The sequence below is a fragment of the Heterodontus francisci genome, chromosome 13 (genome assembly GCF_036365525.1).
Source record: "Heterodontus francisci isolate sHetFra1 chromosome 13, sHetFra1.hap1, whole genome shotgun sequence".
Lineage (NCBI taxonomy): Eukaryota > Metazoa > Chordata > Chondrichthyes > Heterodontiformes > Heterodontidae > Heterodontus > Heterodontus francisci.
In genome coordinates this window covers 33,889,732-33,910,260 of record NC_090383.1, presented here as the reverse complement: position 1 = coordinate 33,910,260, position 20,529 = coordinate 33,889,732, and the positions used below count along the sequence as shown (strand labels likewise).

At 45.6% G+C, this 20,529-nt stretch overlaps 1 protein-coding gene across 4 annotated transcripts in view; it reads right to left on the bottom strand.

The window, feature by feature from the left end:
• Positions 1-20,529, bottom strand: part of unc93a (unc-93 homolog A) — a 220,418-nt gene that overhangs the window by 107,765 nt on the left and 92,124 nt on the right. For all 4 annotated transcript variants that reach the window (XM_068044639.1, XM_068044637.1, XM_068044638.1 and 1 more), the window contains one exon: positions 14,425-14,559. In XM_068044639.1, the coding sequence (XP_067900740.1) occupies positions 14,425-14,559 (135 nt within the window). The remainder of the gene's footprint in view (positions 1-14,424; positions 14,560-20,529) is intronic.

The following is a 20,529-nucleotide window of genomic DNA, read 5'->3' as shown; positions in this document are numbered from 1 at the left end:
TATGGGCTTGCTTGTCTCACTCAAGGGGTATGGGGTTACTTTCCCTTCAGACACAAAACCCTGATAACCTTCAGGAATCCTATTAACCTTTCCTGCACTTGCAGCAGTAATCTTCCTGGGTCTCACTCTTACTGCAGTTAAAGCCACAGCTTGTTCTGCTGTGCTTTCCATCAGGGTCCCTTCTCCTTCACTGAGCGGGTGTGCCCTGACTAACCCTACTGGTTTTCCCTTTAGTTTCCAGCAGTCAGATTTTAAATGCCCTGCTTTATTACAATAGAAGCACACAGGTCTCCGGGTCTCACTCTTGCTCACAGCACTATTCGTTTTGGCTGGAGGAGGGCCCCCTGTTTCTCCTGCTTTCCTTTCTCTCCCAAGACTGCCTGGGCGGAGATCACCTTCCCACCCTTTGTCCTTTTCGGATTTGTGGGAGTGATTAGGAAAGGTTCGCCCCTGGGAAACAGACTTATAAATTAAAGCAAACTCATCGGCCAGAACAGCCACTTGCTGGGCTCTCTGAGCCCACTGCTCCTCTACATGGGTCTTTTTTGAGAGTGGGAGAGAGTGTTTAAATTCCTGTAACAGAACTACTTCATTGAGATTCTCACAGCTGCGCTGTACTTTAAGAGCCCTCAGCCACTGGTCAAAAGCCAGCTGCTTACTTCTTTTAAACTCCAGATAGGTTTGATTAGCTTGCTTCTTGAGGGTTCTACACTTTTAGCGATAGGCTTCAGGTACTAATTCATATGCCCTGAGGATAGCATTTTTGGTCAGTTCATAATCTGATGAACTCTCATCTGGCAACAAAGAATAAACCGCATGGGCTTTTCCAGTTAGCTTGCTTTGTAGTCAAAGAGACCAGGTCTCAGCTGGCTATTTTAGCTGCCTTGCCAGTTTCTCAAAAGACAGATCTTCCTCATTGAATTTTGGAATTAGTTGAGTGAGTTTTAGCAATATTGTACCCAGCCCTGAATTATGCTCCTTCATATTGGCTATGCTTTCACCAGGGTTACTCTGTCGCCCCCTGGTTAACTCAAGCCGCTTCAGCTCTCTTTCTTCGCATTCGTTCTGGAATATTCTTTCTCTCTCCTGTCTCTCCTGTTCCTTCTCCTGTCTTTCTTTCTCTCTCTCGTCCCTTCTCCTGTCTTTCATTTTCTTCACGTTCCTTCTGGAAGGCTCTTTCTCCCTCTCCCGTCTCTCTGTTTCTCTTTCCCTGTCTTCTAATTCAAATTCTTTTGTTCCAATTGTATCTTTGCTCACGATACGATGTCTGGGTCTACTTCTAGCACCGCTTCTGCTTTTTCAGATTCAAGGGAAAAATGGTTGGCCAGCAGCCTTAGCAGTTCAGACTTCCTAGCCTTGCCATGAACACTGATCCCACAGTGCTCAGCTATTTTCCTCAACTCGTCCATAGGCAGTGCTTTTAACTTATCCCAAGTTACTTCACCCTGGCTTGGAGAGCTACTCGCTTCAATTGCAGACATGTTAGTATTGTAGCACACACAACCACAAGAAAACCTGTATTAATCTTGCTCTTTTTTGATTGGGAACAATTTGGCTTCCCATTTCCAATTTCTCTCATTTGTCTGTGAGTAAAATTCCAGACACCAGTACCCAAATTTCTGTTACAACCAGGTGAGAAAGGTGTCGAGGGGTCCCTCTCCGCCTTCACTTGGTCTTACTGTAACAGGGTTTTATTTTTAAACACACTGTGTTTTAGCTCTCCCTCAGTGAATCCTTGTTCACCACTTTCCAATTATAAGGCAAAGAAATGAGCACAAACAGGCTTTCTTACGTTTAAAGAAGAAAGATTGAAATTTATTAAAACTTAAACTCTAATTCGGTTAATGCCTACGAATACACGACACATCCATGCTAGCATGCTTACGCAATACACGCATGCAGGTGTCTGAGGCAATATCTGAAGAGTTTGTTACAGTGCTTCAAGCTCAATGTAGAGTCCTTTTGTAGGTTGATCTTGCTTTTCGTTGGGGCCCATTATTCTTCTTAAACCTTGTTCACTGTAGGAGACTTTTCTCTCCTGGGGTTCATGTGTCTTCAATGGGTCTTGAAGTTCAGTGAGAAAGAGATGGGAGCAGACAGGAGAAGCTCTTTTCAATCCAGGAGCTAAGAGCTTTCTGTCTTCAAATTGTCTCCAATTTAAAACTCCCCAAGTTGGCCAGCAGGGTAGTCACGTGACTGGTATAACCACATCTGGCTTTGTGTATTGGGTGGGTTAGGGAATGGTCCTTTGTCTACAAGCCTGTCTGTTAATATGCAAAAATGTATTTTCAGCCAGGCTTGGCAGTCCCTTGTATCAGGTCTTCTCTTCTTCCCAGCAACAATCTGAAATTTAATGTCCGTGTGGCAAAATTAATATGCCTCATTCTTGGGAGGTGGGGGCCTGCATGACAATACCCAGTCAGTTTGTTACCACATATAATCCAATCATAGATCACACAAGCTCTTGCTGGTTCCAATCTATCTGCCAATACTTGCAGCCGTTTTCCATTGCACCTCTTCATTTTATGGTTTCCTTTATATGGTATCACCATTTTTTGTCCGAAAATTTGCCTTTGCTGAACTCAGGCATCTCTTGCCACCCTGCCTGCCACCGTTGCAGGTTGTGAAAGGCCTCTTTGAAGACCATGTAGGGCTAACTACTGGGAACGCTATAGCTGACATCAGTAAAACCTCTGGGTGGGTCTCTTACCATTATAAAAAAAACACATCTGCAGACAGCAGCAAGAATTAGGGATAAATAGAGAGACAGAAGAAGGAAGGCAGATAACCATTTGACAGGAGGGAAGGAGAACTCTAGCAGGGCAGGAAACCTCTGAGAGGTCTGATTCTGCTTGATGCACAGGGCTGAATTTTCACCACAGAGGTGGGAAACAGGAGCCTGGTTTGTTTGCGGATTTGAAATCCGCCTCCAGTGGGAAACGAATTAAAGTTGAGATTTTCGAGGGGACAAACCCCTAATTGATATGGACAGGGGTTCCCTGTCCAATTCGAGACAGTGGGGGCAGGAATGGACGCAGGTCAGATGAAGTGTGGGTCTGATTTAGACTCCCCACTGCTTGTCCTAAAGGAGAAATATGCTGATCGTGTTAAAGCTTTCCACTGCACTAGAGGGAAGTGAGATTTCCCAGGAGAGCCTGAGGCCTGGCACCTGGGGCAGGGCTTCCCCTCGCTTTATCAATGCTGATCTAGATCTAATGCTGTAGGCCATGAGGGACAGGAGAGAGGTCCTCTTCCTGGGGGGTAGCAGGAGGAGTCCACCTCGTAGTACAGCAGAGGCACCTCTCTGTTCAGCGTCATCTCCATCTGCCTTCTCTTTCTTCTCCTCTTTCATCTCCTGCTCCTGTTCTGCCCACGATGAACTGTCTCCTCCAGGACCACATCTCTCTGGAGCGAAATGTTATGGAGAACACAGCAGACCACTGCAACGACCAAGACCCTTGCAGGAGGGTATTGGAGGGCACCACCTGACAAGTCCAGGCATTGGAATCGCATCTTCAGAAGCCTACTCAATGGTTGTCTGATTGGTTGTATCACCTCTGTGCCTCTGTATGGGGCTCCCGTAGAGGGGTGAGTAGCTATGTTATCAAGGGATATTCCTTGTCCCCTAGGATCCATCCACACACTTTGGGGTTGGAGTGAAGACCTGGCACAGCTTGGACCGCCGGAGGATGAAGAGGTCATGCATGGCAGCTGCCAGGAAAGCAAGTGTACACATGGAGGAAGCTCATTGTGGTCGCAGACCAGTTGAATGTTGAAGGAGTGGAAGCCCTTCCTGTTGATGGATCTCACTGGCCAGTCACCAGGTGTCTCCATGGCCATATGGGTGCAATCGATGATGCCCTGCACCTGGGGGAATCCAGCGATGGTGGCAAAACTCAATGCCCTCTGTCCTTGTGAGTTTGCATCCATTGTGAAATGAATGTACTGACCAGGACCAGCTCTGGCAAAGAAGGCATCAGTGACCTGTGAGATGCAGTGGCGTGCAGCCGCTTGTGAGATGCCTCTGTTCCACAGTTGATCCTTGGAAGGAGCAAGAAGCAAAGAAGTTCAAGGCCACAGTGACTTTGACGGCTACTGGCAGGTCATGGTGACCAGTGGTGCAAGATGTGAGATCTTTGGCGATGATGTCACAGATGTCTGTGGCCATCTGCCTGTAGAGTCACAGTTTCCTGCGGCACTGGGTCTCGGTCATCTTCAGGTAATTACATCTTCAGCGGTAGATCCAATGGTGAGGGTATGGCCTCCATTGCCATCCTGACCCTCTTTCCTCTCCTGTGCCCTCCTGCTGCTCAGGGTTCCACCCTTCCTGCAGAGGGTGTTACCACTCATCGCTACCGGGCCCAAAATCTGACAATCCCCCATTGCCAGCTGAAGCCTTTCTTTTAGACATGGAGCCTCCCAACTGTCCTTGGCAGCCTTGCCCCCTGCTCTTCTACACCCTCAATGCCAGCAGACTGGGTGAAGTGATGATTTTATTTAATGCCTGAGCAGAGTGCCCATTCTCCCCACCACCTACACAGCATCAAGGGCACCTCCTTGCCAGATGCTGAATCCCTCTTTGCCCTGCTCACCCTCTGATAGTGCCAGGGTGATACTCTGGGCAGCCTTGACTGGTTCCCCACTCTGTTCCCACCTCTCTTTAGCAGATTTGCAACAGATGCCTCCTGAAACCCGTGCGCCCCCTTCAAAATTCCACCCTCCCCCCTCCAACAAGCTTTTTAGATACTTTAATTGGTGTTAATGGGGAGGAGAGTAGGATCTCTGTCCCACCCTCTCCTTGCCCTTGTTAACACTGCCGGCACCAGGAACAGCATCTTGAAACTGAGACGCCGTTTAGGCCCGGTATTTGCAGGCGTCCCCCACCACCACCACCACCCCCACCTCTGTTCCCAACTTCGGGGCGGGAGTGGGGTGAGCCAAAAATTCAGCCCACAGTGCCAGATATTTACACTGCAGATGATAACAGTGACCTGGGGCGGAAATCACAAACAACAGTGTATAGCGAGTGCTTACCCAAGGATTGAAGAGAGAACGCTGACCAAAGATAGGGATAGAATATCCTATCAACTATCATTAAAGGGATAGTTATTTTTTTCTGTAGCTGTGACCAGGAACTCTGAATGTTCTGTTGCCTCAAGTTCCAGGGTAATGATAATGCAGAAGTAAAGAAGGCTGAGGGGTTACCTTACGAAGGTCTTTAAAATTATGCAGGGGTTTGACAAGGTATAAGCAGAGGTTATGTTTTCTCTTGTAGAGGAAACCAAAACTAGGAGATATAAATATAAGATAGTCACCAATAAATCCAATAGGGAATCAGGAGCAACTTCTTTACCCAAAGAATAGTTAAGAATGTGGGACTTACTACCACAAGGAATAGTTGAGGAGAATAGTACAGGTTTAAGGGGAAGCTAGATAAGCACATGAAGCAGAAAGGAATAGAAGGGTATGCTGATAAGTTTAGATGAAGAGGGGAAGGGGAGGTTCGTGCGGACCATAAACAAAAGCATTGACCAGTTAAGCCAAATGACTTGCTTCCATGCTGTAGACTGGTTCCCTGGCCAGGATTTTCTGGCCCCTTTGAGGACAGTCTTGGAGGCAGGGGGGTGCCAAAAAGTTGCATAGGAGCCGTTGGCACAGATGAATGATGTCATCATGCTGGGTCCAGATTTTACCAGCAGTGGATGGCAAGTCAAGAGCAAATGGCACACACTTTCGGAAAATCAGCAATTAAGAGGTAGTTAAGGTAATTAAAGTGGTAATTACAGACCTGTTTGAAGATTCCAGCAGGGATAGCGTTTCGTTGCAATGGAGGAATGGTCGTGGGATTTGACAGAACTGGGGTGACGTTCCTGGTGTTTAGCAGCACTGAGTTGGAGGAACCAGTGGGGGTGGAGAAATGTTCAATTTGGCTGATTGGTGGATTCCTGGGGACTATCAAAATGAGTAGCGGTATGGGGAAAGAGACCACAGAGCTGAAAGCACTTGAGTGGGTGGTCTGCATCCAGCAACATTGGATGCAAAAATTTACCCCTGTGTTTTGTGATTGGATGCTTATATCGCTGTGTCCTACTCACTGTTAGCTTTCACCAACAAAAATGTTTTGTTTTCTATTAACAGAACAGTTTTATATGAGAAGCTTCTGAAATTCAATGAATTTCCTTTATAATTTGTGGAGAAAAGGGAACTCAAAGTAGGATCAGGAAAGTCACGGTGAGAAATTAGTCTAGACCAGTTCTTGAGCCCAAACCTGCACTGCCTGAGTAACACATGCCCAAACATAGGCTCGCTCGAAACTGAGCCTCGGCTTCATCTATATATTCTGGGAGAGTTGACAGCACTCGTCATGCCTCCACAGGCAGCTCACACTTCAGGCAGATTCAAGTTTGGGCCATCTGCTTCGTTAGCAGCAACCTTAAGTAATTCCCAGGAGACTCGGCAGAGGGGCGGTGAGGGGGGGCGGTGGTGGGGGCAAGGGAGGACAGGTGGTGTGGTGGCAGGGGGTGATGCAGCCATCAGAAGTTCTTTGGGGAAGCATTCTTGCTCCACATTTAAAACATCTTTAAAATGTACTTAACTTTTTGGCGATGGCCACTTACTACTATAACAACTACTTTCATTTATATAATGTGTTTAACATTTAGCCCATCCTAAGGTGCTTCAGAGGCAAAAGTACTGATGAGAGCCCCAAGTCGTCTCCTCTGGAAAATGCCTGCCAAATCAAGAGTCAATTAGGCACTTCAGTGGACAGCAGCGGGTCTTCCTGGATCATGGACCCCCGGCGATGAAAGTCCCGCCTGTTGAGAGCTGTTGGCCAATCAGAGGCCAGCAGCTCTTTAACTGAGCAGTGCCACTGCAGAGGCGGTGGCAGCTCCCAGTACTGGACTCACCTAAGACCCTGAAACCAGTCTATAGGTAAGTCACAGCAGGAGAGATTTCGCAGGGTGGGGGGGTAGTGATCGTGAGGGATGGGGGCTGCAGTGGGGGTTGACAGCAAGGACACATGGAGGTGGTGCTCAGCAGGCTCCCCACTTCTCAATGTCGGGTCCCTCGTTCAGACACTAAATGTTTTTTAATGAGGGATCTCCCCACCCACCCACTCCCCCCAGAGACAGCAAGCAACCCGCATAGGTTTGCTTGGCATGCTCCCCATGCGGTGACAGACCCACCTGCCGCTGCTGAGCTAATTTTGGCGACGGTGGGATGAGGTCCTTAACTGGGCATTATTTGCCCACTTAACAGCCTTAATTGCGAATTGGCAGCAGGCCTGGAAGGCCATTCACAGGCCACTAACCTGCAAGATTATATACTCTCCAGGCCTCCAATCCTGACGGAGGGGAGAGCATAAAATTCCCCCCACGGTGTGAGTTAGGATTCAGGCAGCAGATTTGTGGATGAGCTCATGTTTATGGAGGGTGGAAGTGGGGAGGCAGACCAAGAGAACATCAGAATAGTCGGAATAGTCAAGAGGTAACAAAGGCATAAATCAGGGGTTCAGCAGCAGATCAGCCGAAGCAGCAGCAGAGACAGGCAATGCTATGGAGATAAAGGTAGGCAACCTTAGTGATGGAGCAGATATGGAGCTGGATTTTCAGGGTCGGAAACCAGAAGTTAGGACCAGTTCCTAGACATGCCAAACCGGATTTTTAAAGGACCAGGTCAATTAACAGCAGGGAGCAATTCGCCATCCAATTAAGGATGGTAGACCAGTTCCCAAGGCTGAAGAGCCAATAGGAAGCCCTCCAGCATTGACACATCGGCAGCCCTACCAGCTGAGATGGGAGCTGCCAATTCGTGATGGAGGGAGACAGCGCCTCAACCTGGAGGTGCTCTCTGAAGAAGTCAGTTTTATTAACATTTAAAATGGCCACATCTGCCTGACCATGATCATGGAGGGGCAACTCTCCCATTTTCTGATGAGCCCCCCATGGTTGCCTGGCCATGGTCTAGGCTGATATCTCTTTCCTGCATTGCCGACTGGAAATCCCAGTCAGCACAGGAACAGGGCTTTAATAGGCCTGTAATTGGCCCCAATTTCCCTCAATTGGCTATCTGCCACTTGCGGATGGGTAGCCATTCCGACCCTGACCCAGCCGCTCCCAAAATGGCTCAGGGTTGGGACTGTGATGCCGAACTGGCATGACCGCTGGCAGTGCAAAACTGCAGGCCCGCCCGCCTCCAATCCCGACCCTGAACTGCTTTTAAAATCCAGCCCATGGAGTCGGAAGCTCACCTCAGGGTCAAATAGGATGCCAAGGTATGAAAGGTCAGGTTCAACCTCTCTGTCAGTGGCCAGAGGAAGGAATGGAGTTCATGGCTAGAGAACAGAATTTGTGATGGGAACTCAAGACAATGGCATCAGTCTTCCCAATACTTAGTTGGAGTACATTTCTGCTCATCCAGTACAGCAGTGTGACAAATCAGAGACAGTGGAGGAATCAATAGAGGTGGTTGTGAGGTAGAGCTGAATGTCTTTAGCAATATGTGAAATCTGACATTGCATATTCAGATGATGTCACTGAGGATGAACATGTAGATGAGAAATAGGAGGGGGTAAGGTTAGCTCCTTAGGGATCTCTCTACGTAATGGTGTGGGAGCGGAAACAGAAACTATTGAAGGTGATTGTTATCTATCCAGCCATATCCAAACAATGGAGCCGGGTGAAGGCAGATCCACCCAGCTGGACAACAGGGAAGAGGCATTGGAGGAAGATGGCGGAGTCAACTATGTCAAAGGCTGAAGACAGTTTGGGATGGATGAGGAGGGATAGTTTACCATGGTCACACTCACATAGAATGCTGTTTGTGATAAGAGCTGTTTCAGTGTTGTGGTTAGAGCAGAAACGTAATTGAAAAGGTTCAAACATGGAGTTATGGAAAAGACTAGGCCGCACCCATGCCAGCTAAACCAATCAGAGCAGGTCTGGGCAGCCCAATTTTCTTGAGGGTTCCTAAAACAGGCTGGAAAAATGGGCATAACAATGACCAATTTCTGCCCAACTGAGACCTATTTTGGACAATATCATGTCCAAAAATGGGCACAGTTGAAGTGTAACTGAGCCTGAAATTCAGTCGCCATTTCCCAATGTGCACAATGTCTAGTGCAAAGCAAATTTGGGAAACTAGGTATCCGGAGTTGCTATGTACTGATAAATCGATGACAATTGATTTAAAGGCCAGAGTTAAATAGAGGTCAAAATGTTTTTATGCTATTTTGTAAGTCAAAAAAAAAATCTTGCTGATACTGGGCTCACATGAATTTTTTCTGTCTGTTTTTTTTGTCCTCGCACCACAACTGGCACCAAAGTGCTTCCCATTAGGTGTCTGGAAGAAAAGGAGCAGCTGTGGAGGGATGCCAAGCAGTCCAGGCTGCATGAGAGGTTCTCTGTGCCTTGTTGCTGATGTGTGTATACCCACACCTATAGATAGACCTGAAGTTACCTTTCTCTAGCAGACGTAAGCTAGTGGAGGCATCTCTTCCCAAAAAAAGCTGCAACAGCAGACCCAATGACATCATTAAGATATGTGAGTACCTGACTGACCATAATGTTGGATGCTTCCTCAAAATTATCCCAGTCAAGGTGTGGTCAAAATTCATAGGACACAATTCAGTGTAGCTTGATTGACCTCACCTGCCAAGATAACACCAACTATTTCGGCAAGTCCTGGTACACTGAGCTGGCAATGAGCATGAGGGATCTGTAGTCTCAGGCAGATGCAAAGCTGCTTCATATTTGGCTGCGAATTCCTTAGTCCGCTGCAGTGTCAGCCTTGGCAAAAGCAGTCAATAGGCGGAGATGTTTTTTGAGACTTTCAGAAACTTTCCCCCCTAATATGACACTTGCCTTAAATTTCACTTACATGCAAGTGTCCACTCTCAATGTTATTACATTTCTTGGACCCAAAGTCTACAATTAGATCCATGAATAATTACATAAATAAATTACACCAGAAAATTGAATGCCGTTTGGACATTCCCATTTCTGCTACGATTTCCGCCAGTTGCTTGACATTGCTTTACAAAGTCAAAAAATAGATTTTGTTTAGTGTAGTTGAAAAAATGCTCAAATCCATCAACCAATTTGTATTCAAATAGTTTTCAAAATACATAAATTAAAATAGTTATACAGAGACACAAATTGAATTTTCCACTAGAAAACTATATTAAAATTTATAATTTGAACATTAAATTTGAAACAGGAGTGTAAGCAGCAAAATTTGTTATGCTTGCATTTGATCTGTTTCGCCCTCTCACACACACATGGGGCTGAATCTTCTGTGTGGCGGCGGGCAGAAAAAACAGCAGCCCGCCCGCACCAGCCGCACGTCGTGAGCCGCCACAATCTCCCGTGCAGCGGATCATTTGAATGGCCGAGGCGGGCCGCTCACTCTGATCACATGGAGGGGGCGGCCTATCTGTCCCTGGCAATGGCGTCAGCTGCCTACAAGCAAGCGCTGATGCCATTTTTAAAGGTCTGTCAGCCCGAATGACAGAAATATTTAAAGATAAAGTGATCTATTTTGCCCCTCTCCCACTCCCAATAACCATAAAATCATTAATATTCCCTTCCCCCTCCCCGAAACATTTAGCTGTACAATCCGACCTCCCCCCACCAAACTGCATAAACTTTAACCTCCAACCCTCCCCACCATCCCCTAGATCAATGATGTTACTTTGACCCTGTTCCCCCCCTCCACACCACACTGAGAAATGTACCTTCTCCCTCCTCCTCACCAGTGTGGCGCGTCGTTTCCCCGGATGGGGATGCAAAGGCGCCAGTCACCAGGCCGAAGATCGGAGCGGGAACTCCGGCGGTGGCGCAAGTATGATTAATTCATTAATTTTAATTTATTTAAATATGCAAATGGAGGGTCCTGTTGCCGAGTGTCGAGGGTGGGGTGGGGGGGGGGGCGTGCCGCCATGAGGCCTCGCCGCCGCCGGCAATATTGGGCCGGGCCCTCCCGGCTTCGGGGTGCGTGGCTGCCTTCTCCTGGAGGCATCTTCAGGCGCCCCCCCCACTCAAAACCTGACACCTGGGGAGAACTAAATGGGCACACAGCTTCACTTTTCTTAAAAATAAACATACAATATAAATATTAAATAAAATTTAGAATTTTGTCGAGTACCTTTTCCACTAATTTTTGAAAACAACCAACCAAATACTTTTACATACTGAAGGGATACATTGTATTAATTGTCCAAATGTTACTGTCTGGGAAATAGTACTCACTGGACATGCACGTTGTGCCTTCAGCTCACAGAGTCATGGCTCTGGATAAATATTGCAAGCCTTGACTTATAGAAAATGCTGAGGCCTTCAAGTAAAATCATAAATGAAGATATTTAAAGCCACAAATGACAACTTCATAGTTAAGTTTCATATTCTCACTTTATTGCTTTGATCTCCTGACTGATGATTCATGATTTGTTTTATTTCTGAGCCTGGGATTGTTAGCATATGGAAAGCAGATTTCATGGGCTCTGCCAAGCAGTTTTGCTGGGGTGGGAGGCTAAGACTTGCTGGGGCCTACTACATACAGGGTGAGCAAGGGAAGCACTGAGCTGTCTGAAAAAACACAACATTTTTGATGCTGTCGCTGAGATCTGTTGCATAATCATCCCCTGCTCATTGGATAGTGAATTTGTTGGGGAAAAATAAAGATTCAGGACAGCACCTCCTGCTGTGTGAAAACTCAAATCCACAAAATGTAAAATATTTAGTAGCTGAGCATCACTCTTTAAAAATGTTGATTGTAAGTAATTAGATACCAATGACTGAAAGGATAGCTATACATCAGTGTTTAGAACATCCATTGTTTTGAACTAGAATGCTCAAACAATACTGGTGCACAAAAAAGGAACAGCTACCTCATTATTATTCTAATCCACTGAGAAAGGAAAATAGAAAGATATTTTCTTATTAATATGGATCTAAAGCACTTGATCTTAGAAATGTATTTTTAACATACGAATTAGGACCAGGAGTAGGTCACTCGGCCCCTCGAGCCTGCCGCCTACCCCCGATAACCTTTCACCCCCTTGCTTACCAAGAATCCATCTAACTCTGCCTTAAAAATATTCAGACACTCCTTCCACAACCTTTTGAGGAAGAGAGTTCCAAAGACTTACGACGCTCTGAGAGAAACAATTTCTCCTCATGTCTGTCTTAAATGGGCGACCCCTTATTTTTAAACAGTGACACTAGATCGAGATTCTTCCATAAGAGAAAATCTTAATAAATTTCACAAATTAGAAAAATATGGGCTGCATTTTACATGCCCGTCATCCGTGTAAACTATGGCTGTCCGCCCGTGTGGACAGCTTGTCGCGGAGTACCACGATATTAAATGCGGTAACTCATTTAAATGCCTGGGAAGACCCCCCCCCCCCCGACCAATGACGTGGAGGGGGCCGGCTGTCCATCCCCGGGTAATGGGGTCAGGCATCATTGCGCAGGCGCCAATGCCATTTTTAAAGGGCTTCGAGCCCTTCCATTTAATTAACATTTTTAGAGATGGTGATGTAAAATTTATTCAAAGGAATTTAAAAAATGTTTTGAGCCCCTCTCTCACCGCCCCCCCCAAAATAACCATACAATTCATCCCTTGCCCTCTCCCCGTCCAAAATACTTACCTTGTGCACCTGACCTTCCCCCATTCCAAAGTTCACAATCTTGAATCTTTACCCCTTCCCACCATCCCCTACACCAATCAAATCACTCTGATGCTGCACCGAACCCCCACACTGAAATACTTACCTGCTCCCCCCTCCCCACCAGTGTCCTGCATCAGATCCCTAGATGGGTATCCAAAGGCACGGGAGTGCCGGCCACCGGCACCAATGTTGGAGCAGGACGGAAGGCAGAGACGAGCAGGTAATTATCTTGTTAATTTACATTTATTTAAATATATAGATTTCACTCCCGTTGCCGAGCAGCGGGTGGTGGAGGGGAGCCGCCACGAGGCCTCGCCGCCACTGGCAATATTGGGCAGGCCTTCCTGGCAATTGAGGCCCATGGCAGGCCTCTGCAAGAGGCATTTTCCAGCACCCCCCACCTCCACCACGACCCCCGACGTCGGCATAATGGCGGAGAAATTGGTTCTTTGAGAACGAGGTGCAGGGAATGATCACTGTGTTGGGACAGGTAAGCCCGAGGCAATATTGGGTCTCTGGTCTCACTTAAATGAAAGGGACAAGCTGCAAATGATTTCTGGATATCTACTGGTACCTCACCAGTGAAAAGGATTTCAATGTAGCAGCCCTCGGGTCAGTCCTGGGAGTTAGGGGAATACAATTGGGAGGGAGAAGGGGTGATCAGGAGAAAGGGTAATCTGGAGATGGGGAAGCAATCAGGAGGGAGGCAGCTATCAGGAGAGGGTGATTGAGAAGGGGCTGTGCAGGGGCCGGCAACTGTCTTTGGTTCTGCAGCAGAGGCAGTAGGAGCACTCTGCACCTTCTGGCTCAACATTCAAATAAATATATTTTACAAAACTGACCTTTTTGATGGTGGTTTCCAGCATTCCCTTTAAGGCTCCAGGTAGACCATGCTTCACTACCCACAGTCAAGCTGGCACCAGCGTTCAGAGCAGTCCAATTTTGAAAAGGGCAGCTAAAGCAGCCTTTAGGCCCTTTGCATATGCAAATAGAGGGCCTGTTTTGAGTGTGGGCCCTGGATGCCTTTTTTTTCTGCCTTTATTAATATAATCGGGAGGCAATGCTGCTCGTTATGACCATGCATGCCCCATCCATTGTTGGACGGTTGCGCCCAAACATTTCATAAATCTGGAACATGATTGCTATAATCTTCTTTTGTTATTCCATTTCAGTAATCAAAGTACAAAAGAATTGGCCTGTCCAGACCAATAAATGAAAGGGTTTCAGTATTCGCTGCTGAATGCATTAAATCTAAAATTTTGTAACAATAAATTGTTTTAATTTCTCCTAACTCTTAGGTGAATGAAATGAAAATGAGTACTAAAAGAAGTAAGAGGACTATAGAAACGTGCATTGTAGTTTGCAGCAAGAGGATTCAAACAAATCTTTAACTATGTTATGTTACTGGCAGAGATTTTGTTCCCCTTTTATATTACAGCGACACAAACAAAGGTAGCTCTGCTTCTGAGGCAGTAAGGTAACATAAACAAAGTAGTGTGTATGTCTCTGGAAGCAAATGTTAATAACTGCTATATTCCTTTGCCTCCACCATATTATTTTGGCCAGAAATGGGTGAAATTTCAGCCCAAAGCAGAGGAAATCAATTTTCACATCACAGCCTTTATGAGTTTGTCCAAATGGTGAAGAATGGGGCAAGAATGCGTACAGCTAAAGAACAGATGGTATGAACTAAAATAAGCAGAACCTTGAGATTTACATTGTTAGATATGCTACAACCAATTGTTACTTACCGGTATAAATTGCTGAGAGGGTGTAGATTGTGGTTGAAGAATACTGGATAGATGTTGTATTAACAGCAATCTTCTCTTCATATTGTGGGCAATTGTTGGGTCCACAATATGATAAATGCTCTTCAGTGATATTCGCTAAAAACAAAAGAATGTGTTTTACTAGATGACAGAGCACAAATACAAATTTTGCAAGATCCCAACTTTCTTTTATTATTAGGTCATAACATATTGACAAAAGTATCAGTAAGTTTGAATATGCTTATCAGACTTACTATAATCTACATAAATTATAAATTTACAGTTTTCAATCCATATTTAGTCAAAGAAGTTAAATTAATATTGTGATGAAAATATTAATTTTTAGTGTGTTTATTTCTTTGGAGACTTCTTTACTACATAAAAAGGAAGAGAGAGCAACATAATTTTAATTGACTGAATGCAATTAAACGTGTCAGTGTTTAGAAATATAGTTAGCAACTTCAGGCAAAATTACAACCAAGGGCCCTGTTAAAACAAATCAGCCAATTCATAGGCCTAGAAATTAGGTTGTGCATGAAAATGTGAAATTGGTGCTGGGGCTTCATTATGATGGACCAGGTGTGCAGCCAGTGCTGTGCATCTGTTTAGGGTGGTGGAAAATCAGGTGTCTCTGACATTACTTAAAGGTAGCCAGCACCCTTTAAAGAGGAAGCACACTGGCTGCAAACAGAAAGGGAATGTTTGTGAAGATAGAAATAACTACAAGACCTATGGATTGGACTTTCAGGTTTCCAATGCCACTTTGGAATCCCTAGTTTAGGCAGTGACAGGAAGTGAGAGATCCTGTTCACTAGCAGTGGGTGGGATGGGAGGATGCCAAAAAGACAAAGAAAACATGAGAGGAAACAGTGCAAGTGACCAACAGGTAAAAGCAACGGCAGGGAGTCAGCGACAGCAAGCCTGAGGGGAATCAATGCAAGAGACAAACAGGTCCAAGCAGTGGTGAGAGTCAGTAAGAGTGGAGAGAGCAAGACTGAAGGGACACAATGCAAGACCAAAGGTACAAGTGGTGGCAGAGTCAGTGAGAGGGAGCCCGAGGGGAAATAATGCAAGACTAACAGGTACAAGCGATGGCACAGAGTCAGTGTGTGTGGAGAGAGCAAGTCTGAGGGGAAACAGTGTGAGAGGCCAACAGGTACAAGCAGTGTGTAAGAAATGGCTGTCTAATAAGATTTTCTTGAGATTAGATAAGGTTAAGAAAATTAATTGAATATTATAGAAATAGCTCTCCCTCTTAAGGAATATTTTATAGCTGGGCTGACAGGCACAAGACACCGTAGGCCTGTTTTCTCTGCCAAGGACATGACTAGCACAGGCTCTGAAACAAGATATTTCTAAAGCTGATAAGATTGAGCCTCATACCCTCTCTGGAAAACTATCTGGCAGAAGTTAACAAATAGTACCAAGCACAAGATAAGCTGGAAGATGACTTTGGGGCAGAGTGATGGGCAGAGGAGGCATTTGCGTTAGGTACCTGTCCCTTGGCAATTGGACTGACATGGGACACCCACCAGCCCCTAGAAATAAAGTATATAAACAAATGCTGGGGAGGGAAATCTTCAGTCTTCTTCAGACAGAGGGAAAGCTTCCCAAAGTGAAGTCTATGCTGGCTTCTGCCTTACACTTTGGTTAGCTCAAGAATGCTGAGGATCCTGAGGACCAAACAGACTACCAACACCTTGCCTGCCTCATCCATTGGGGAGACTGCCACCACCGTTCTGCCCCTCTGCACAACCTGGAATCAGTACACTGTTCAACCTATTATGCAGATATGTCTTTTCTATTTAGCTTATGCATCATCATATTTAGCTGCTGTTTTTTCATAAACTACTTTAAAACCACCTATGACTTCGACACCCACACCTCCCCCTCCTCCTTTTTGGGTAATCTGTGACTCCTGAACCAAATCATACAGTGGTGTGAGAAATGGGATTCACAATGGTCCAAATCATAGGCTTGAGTTTGTGAGAAGCAACAGTTTTAGTTAAGATGCTGTTAAGGGGGAGTTCCTAAACAAATCCAGAAGTACAATAGCATTAGCATATCACAGGAAATGACTGATAGATAGTTTGACAGAAAAAAAGGTGCACCTGGAGTGCTAGATAGCCTGAGAATTTTAAAGGAGTGCGATGGGGATTATGAGTGCATTCTTGGTAGGCTCTCTGAAGAGGTTCAGAAACACAAACTTAAGTTAAAAAAAGGGCTGGGATAAATTGGCCTAGGGGGGACATTTATGTGCCTCACAATTAAATAGAAAATACTGAGAAGGAAACAGGTGGTTAAGTTACAAAAAGAAAGTGAATGTTGGGAGGAGAGCATTGCCATCCTGCACAGTTATGCTGGGAACAGGATGCACATGAAAGAGCATGTTATACAAAGAAAAAACTAGAGCAGATACTGGAAAAAATATTGAATAATAGGTAGAAAATACCAGACCAAGTGAGGAGTTAGAAGATGCAAGGAGGTCTTTGAGGGAGTTAGTTTGTCAACGACTGTCACCTCCCCTGAAGCAGATCATGCCCGTGTTTAGCTAAAATCCATCAACTTCAGGCATAAATCAGCCAACAGTGGTGGCTGCTGTCTCCAAAACCAGAGCAAGTGATCCAGCCCTTGTTGGGACAATACAGTTGAGAACGATACCCACTTGGCTCCGCTTGTCCTATGTGACGAGGGAATACTGGTGTGGTCACCCAACGTAGGGCCACAGGCCAAGACTAAAGGGACAAATTCAAAGAAAGAGTTAGATATAGTTCTTAGGGCTAAAGGGATCAAGGGATATGGGGAGAAAGCGGGTACTGAGTTTGGATGATCAGCCATGATCGTATTGAATAACGGTGCAGACTCGAAAGGCCAAATGGCCTACTCCTGCTCCTATTTTTCTATGTTTCTATGTGACGAACCATCCACGTCCACTCAGGGAAGAAGTTACCACCACGGACATACACAGGCCCCTTTCCCCCAGTGAGGTTAAGGCTCTGAAAGAGGAATTGGGGGTGACAGTGGATAGGAACTCCGACCCCCTCCTCCTCACACCAAAATGGGAAGTTTTTAAAATCTCAAACCAGGAGTGGGAAAAGGACGACCTTAAACAGGATCTCCTAACTGCATGTTCCCGAGAGTTAAAATGAGAACTAGACGGAGACATTTTGACTAAAGGCTTGCTTGGGGATATAGAGGGTGACCTAAGGAGGGCCCTTGGGGAGGCGAATATTGACTTTCACCAGGTTCTAGTTAACATCAAACAGACCCCCACCAAAAGCCCAAGTGTGTTCGCAGGCTCTACGATTGCTACTGGCACATAAGAGGTGAAGGGGGTAACCATTTTGACTCCCTAAGCTTCAAGAGCCTCTTTCTGATGGTCTCCAGCCATTAGTCTGTATCGCACTGAATGTTTATAACACCAAGACAACGCCCTGTGATGAGTTGCTCCCCCATTCCCGTACGATACATCTGGGAACACATCCATGGTAACATTCCCCGATCGCCCGCGAAGGCTACGGTAGCAGCGGTCGAAAGCCCATTGCCTAATCAGAAATCTGGACCATCCAGGAACTCGGTGCTGAGAAGCAGCACCCTGGTGGGCTGTTTTAATTGTAACCGCCTGGGCCACTGTGCCCACACTGCCGCAATAGGCGCATTATGGAGGCTGACAGTAACAGTGAGCTCTCTTCCTGTACAGCTGAGTCCCGACCCTGTCGAGCAGCGGCTGAAGAGGATGGAGTCGGCAATCGAGGTCATGCAAATTAGTAACAGAGCTCAGCTAGTTGCTGTGGTGCCTCAGGCACCGGGGCAAATAATTCCAGATCCCCTGTGGCTCCAGAGTGATGAATTCCCTTTTCCGATAAGATGATGGTGGGAGACCGGTAGTCTGCACTGTCGATACAGGAGGCCATGCATCTGCAAGCCGTAAACATGATGGTGGATACATGACCAAACTCAAAGTTATTAGCAAACTGCTACATGCTCCTATGTGAGAGCTGAGAGTATACCATATATTTGAGCCACTGCTGAGTCATTATTAAAGCAGGGTGTTGTTTGCAAACATCAGAAATTGAAAAATCAGTTTGAGGAAGAAGCTACTAAGTTTTGAAACAATTGGAGTTTAATCTAAAATGCTGTCCTCCCTGATGAAATGTTTTCCTTTGAAATTGATAATGTTACTACTGATTTTTGTTGTTTTCAATTTCTAAGAATAAAAAAATTTGTGCAAGTTCAAAAAGGGCTCCAAGACTTGGGTAAACAGTTTAAAATGGTGCTTGGTTCATCTTCGATTAGAAAAATGTTACGTAAAGTGATGCATCTGTGTGCATTTGAAAATGATTTGCTCTGCCCTCTTGCAAACAAGCAGAGAAGTTAACCCCTTCTGCTGACAGCTGTTTTTTTTAAATTTTAATTCACGAATTCTTGAAAAGAATAAGTTCATTAGCGATAGTCAGCACGGTTTTGTGAAGGGTAGGTCGTGCCTCACAAACCTTATTGAGTTTTTTGAGAAGGTGACCAAACAGGTGGATGAGGGTAAAGCCGTGGATGTGGTGTATATGGATTTCAGTAAGGCGTTTGATAAGGTTCCCCACGGTAGGCTATGGCAGAAAATATGGAAGTATGGGATTGAAGGTGATTTAGTGCTTTGGATCAGAAATTGGCTAGCTGAAAGAAGAAGGCGGTGGTTGATGGCAAATGTTCATCCTGGAGTTTAGTTACTAGTGGTGTACCGCAAGGATCTGTTTTGGGGCCACTGCTGTTTGTCATTTTTATAAATGACCTGGATGAGGGTGTAGAAGGGTGTGTTAGTAAATTTGCGGATGACACGAAGGTCGGTGGAGTTGTGGATAGTGCCGAAGGATGTTGTAGGTTACAGAGGGACATAGATAGGCTGCAGAGCTGGGCTGAGAGAAGGCAAATGGAGTTTAATGCGGAAAAGTGTGAGGTGATTCACTTTGGAAGGAGTAACAGGAATGCAGAGTACTGGGCTAATGGGAAGATTCTTGGGAGTGTAGATGAACAGAGAGATCTTGGTGTCCAGGTACATAAATCCCTGAAAGTTGCCACCCAGGTTAATAGGGCTGTTAAGAAGGCATATGGTGTGTTAGCTTTTATTAGTAGGGGGATCGAGTTTCGGAGCCACGAGGTCATGCTGCAGCTGTACAAAACGCTGGTGCGGCCGCACCTGGTGTATTGCGTGCAGTTCTGGTCACCGCATTATAGGAAGGATGTGGAAGCTTTGGAAAGGGTGCAGAGGAGATTTACTAGGATGTTACCTGGTATGGAGGGAAGGTCTTACGAGGAAAGGCTGAGGGACTTGAGGTTGTTTTCGTTAGAGAGAAGGAGGAGGAGAGGTGACTTAATAGAGACATATAAGATAATCAGAGGGTTAGATAGGGTGGATAGTGAGAGTCTTTTTCCTCTGATGGTGATGGCAAACACGAGGGGACATAGCTTTAAGTTGAGGGGTGATAGATATAGGACAGATGTCAGAGGTAGTTTCTTTACTCAGAGAGTAGTAGGGGCGTGGAACGCCCTGCCTGCAACAGTAGTAGACTCGCCAACTTTAAGATCATTTAAGTGGTCATTGGATAGACATATGGATGAAAATGGAATAGTGTAGGTCAGATGGTTTCACAGGTCGGCGCAACATCGAGGGCCGAAGGGCCTGGACTGCGCTGTAATGTTCTATGACACAACTTCTGTATTGCTGAGTATATGATTGGACGTTAATTCACTGGGCTCTTAAACAGAGCCACAATGGATTCTTTGTGATTTTTTTTAACAGGTAATAATGGTTTCCAGCAGCATGAGTACTGAAACTGCAGCAAGAAATTCAGCAGTTTTTTAAAAAAGAATTTAAGAACATATCAGCAGATAGCAAATGTCACAGCATGGTGACAATTTGGACTGAAAGCTTTGCCTTTCAAAGACTTGGCCTTAACTCATTCAGGGCATTTGTTATCATTCGAATGGTTGAGAAGGACAGTTATGGAAGTTACCTCTAAACTAGTTGCAAGCACTTCTGTCTTCAATGTAAAACACCATGCAAAACCGCCAAGCCTGGGCATAATTATTTCTGCG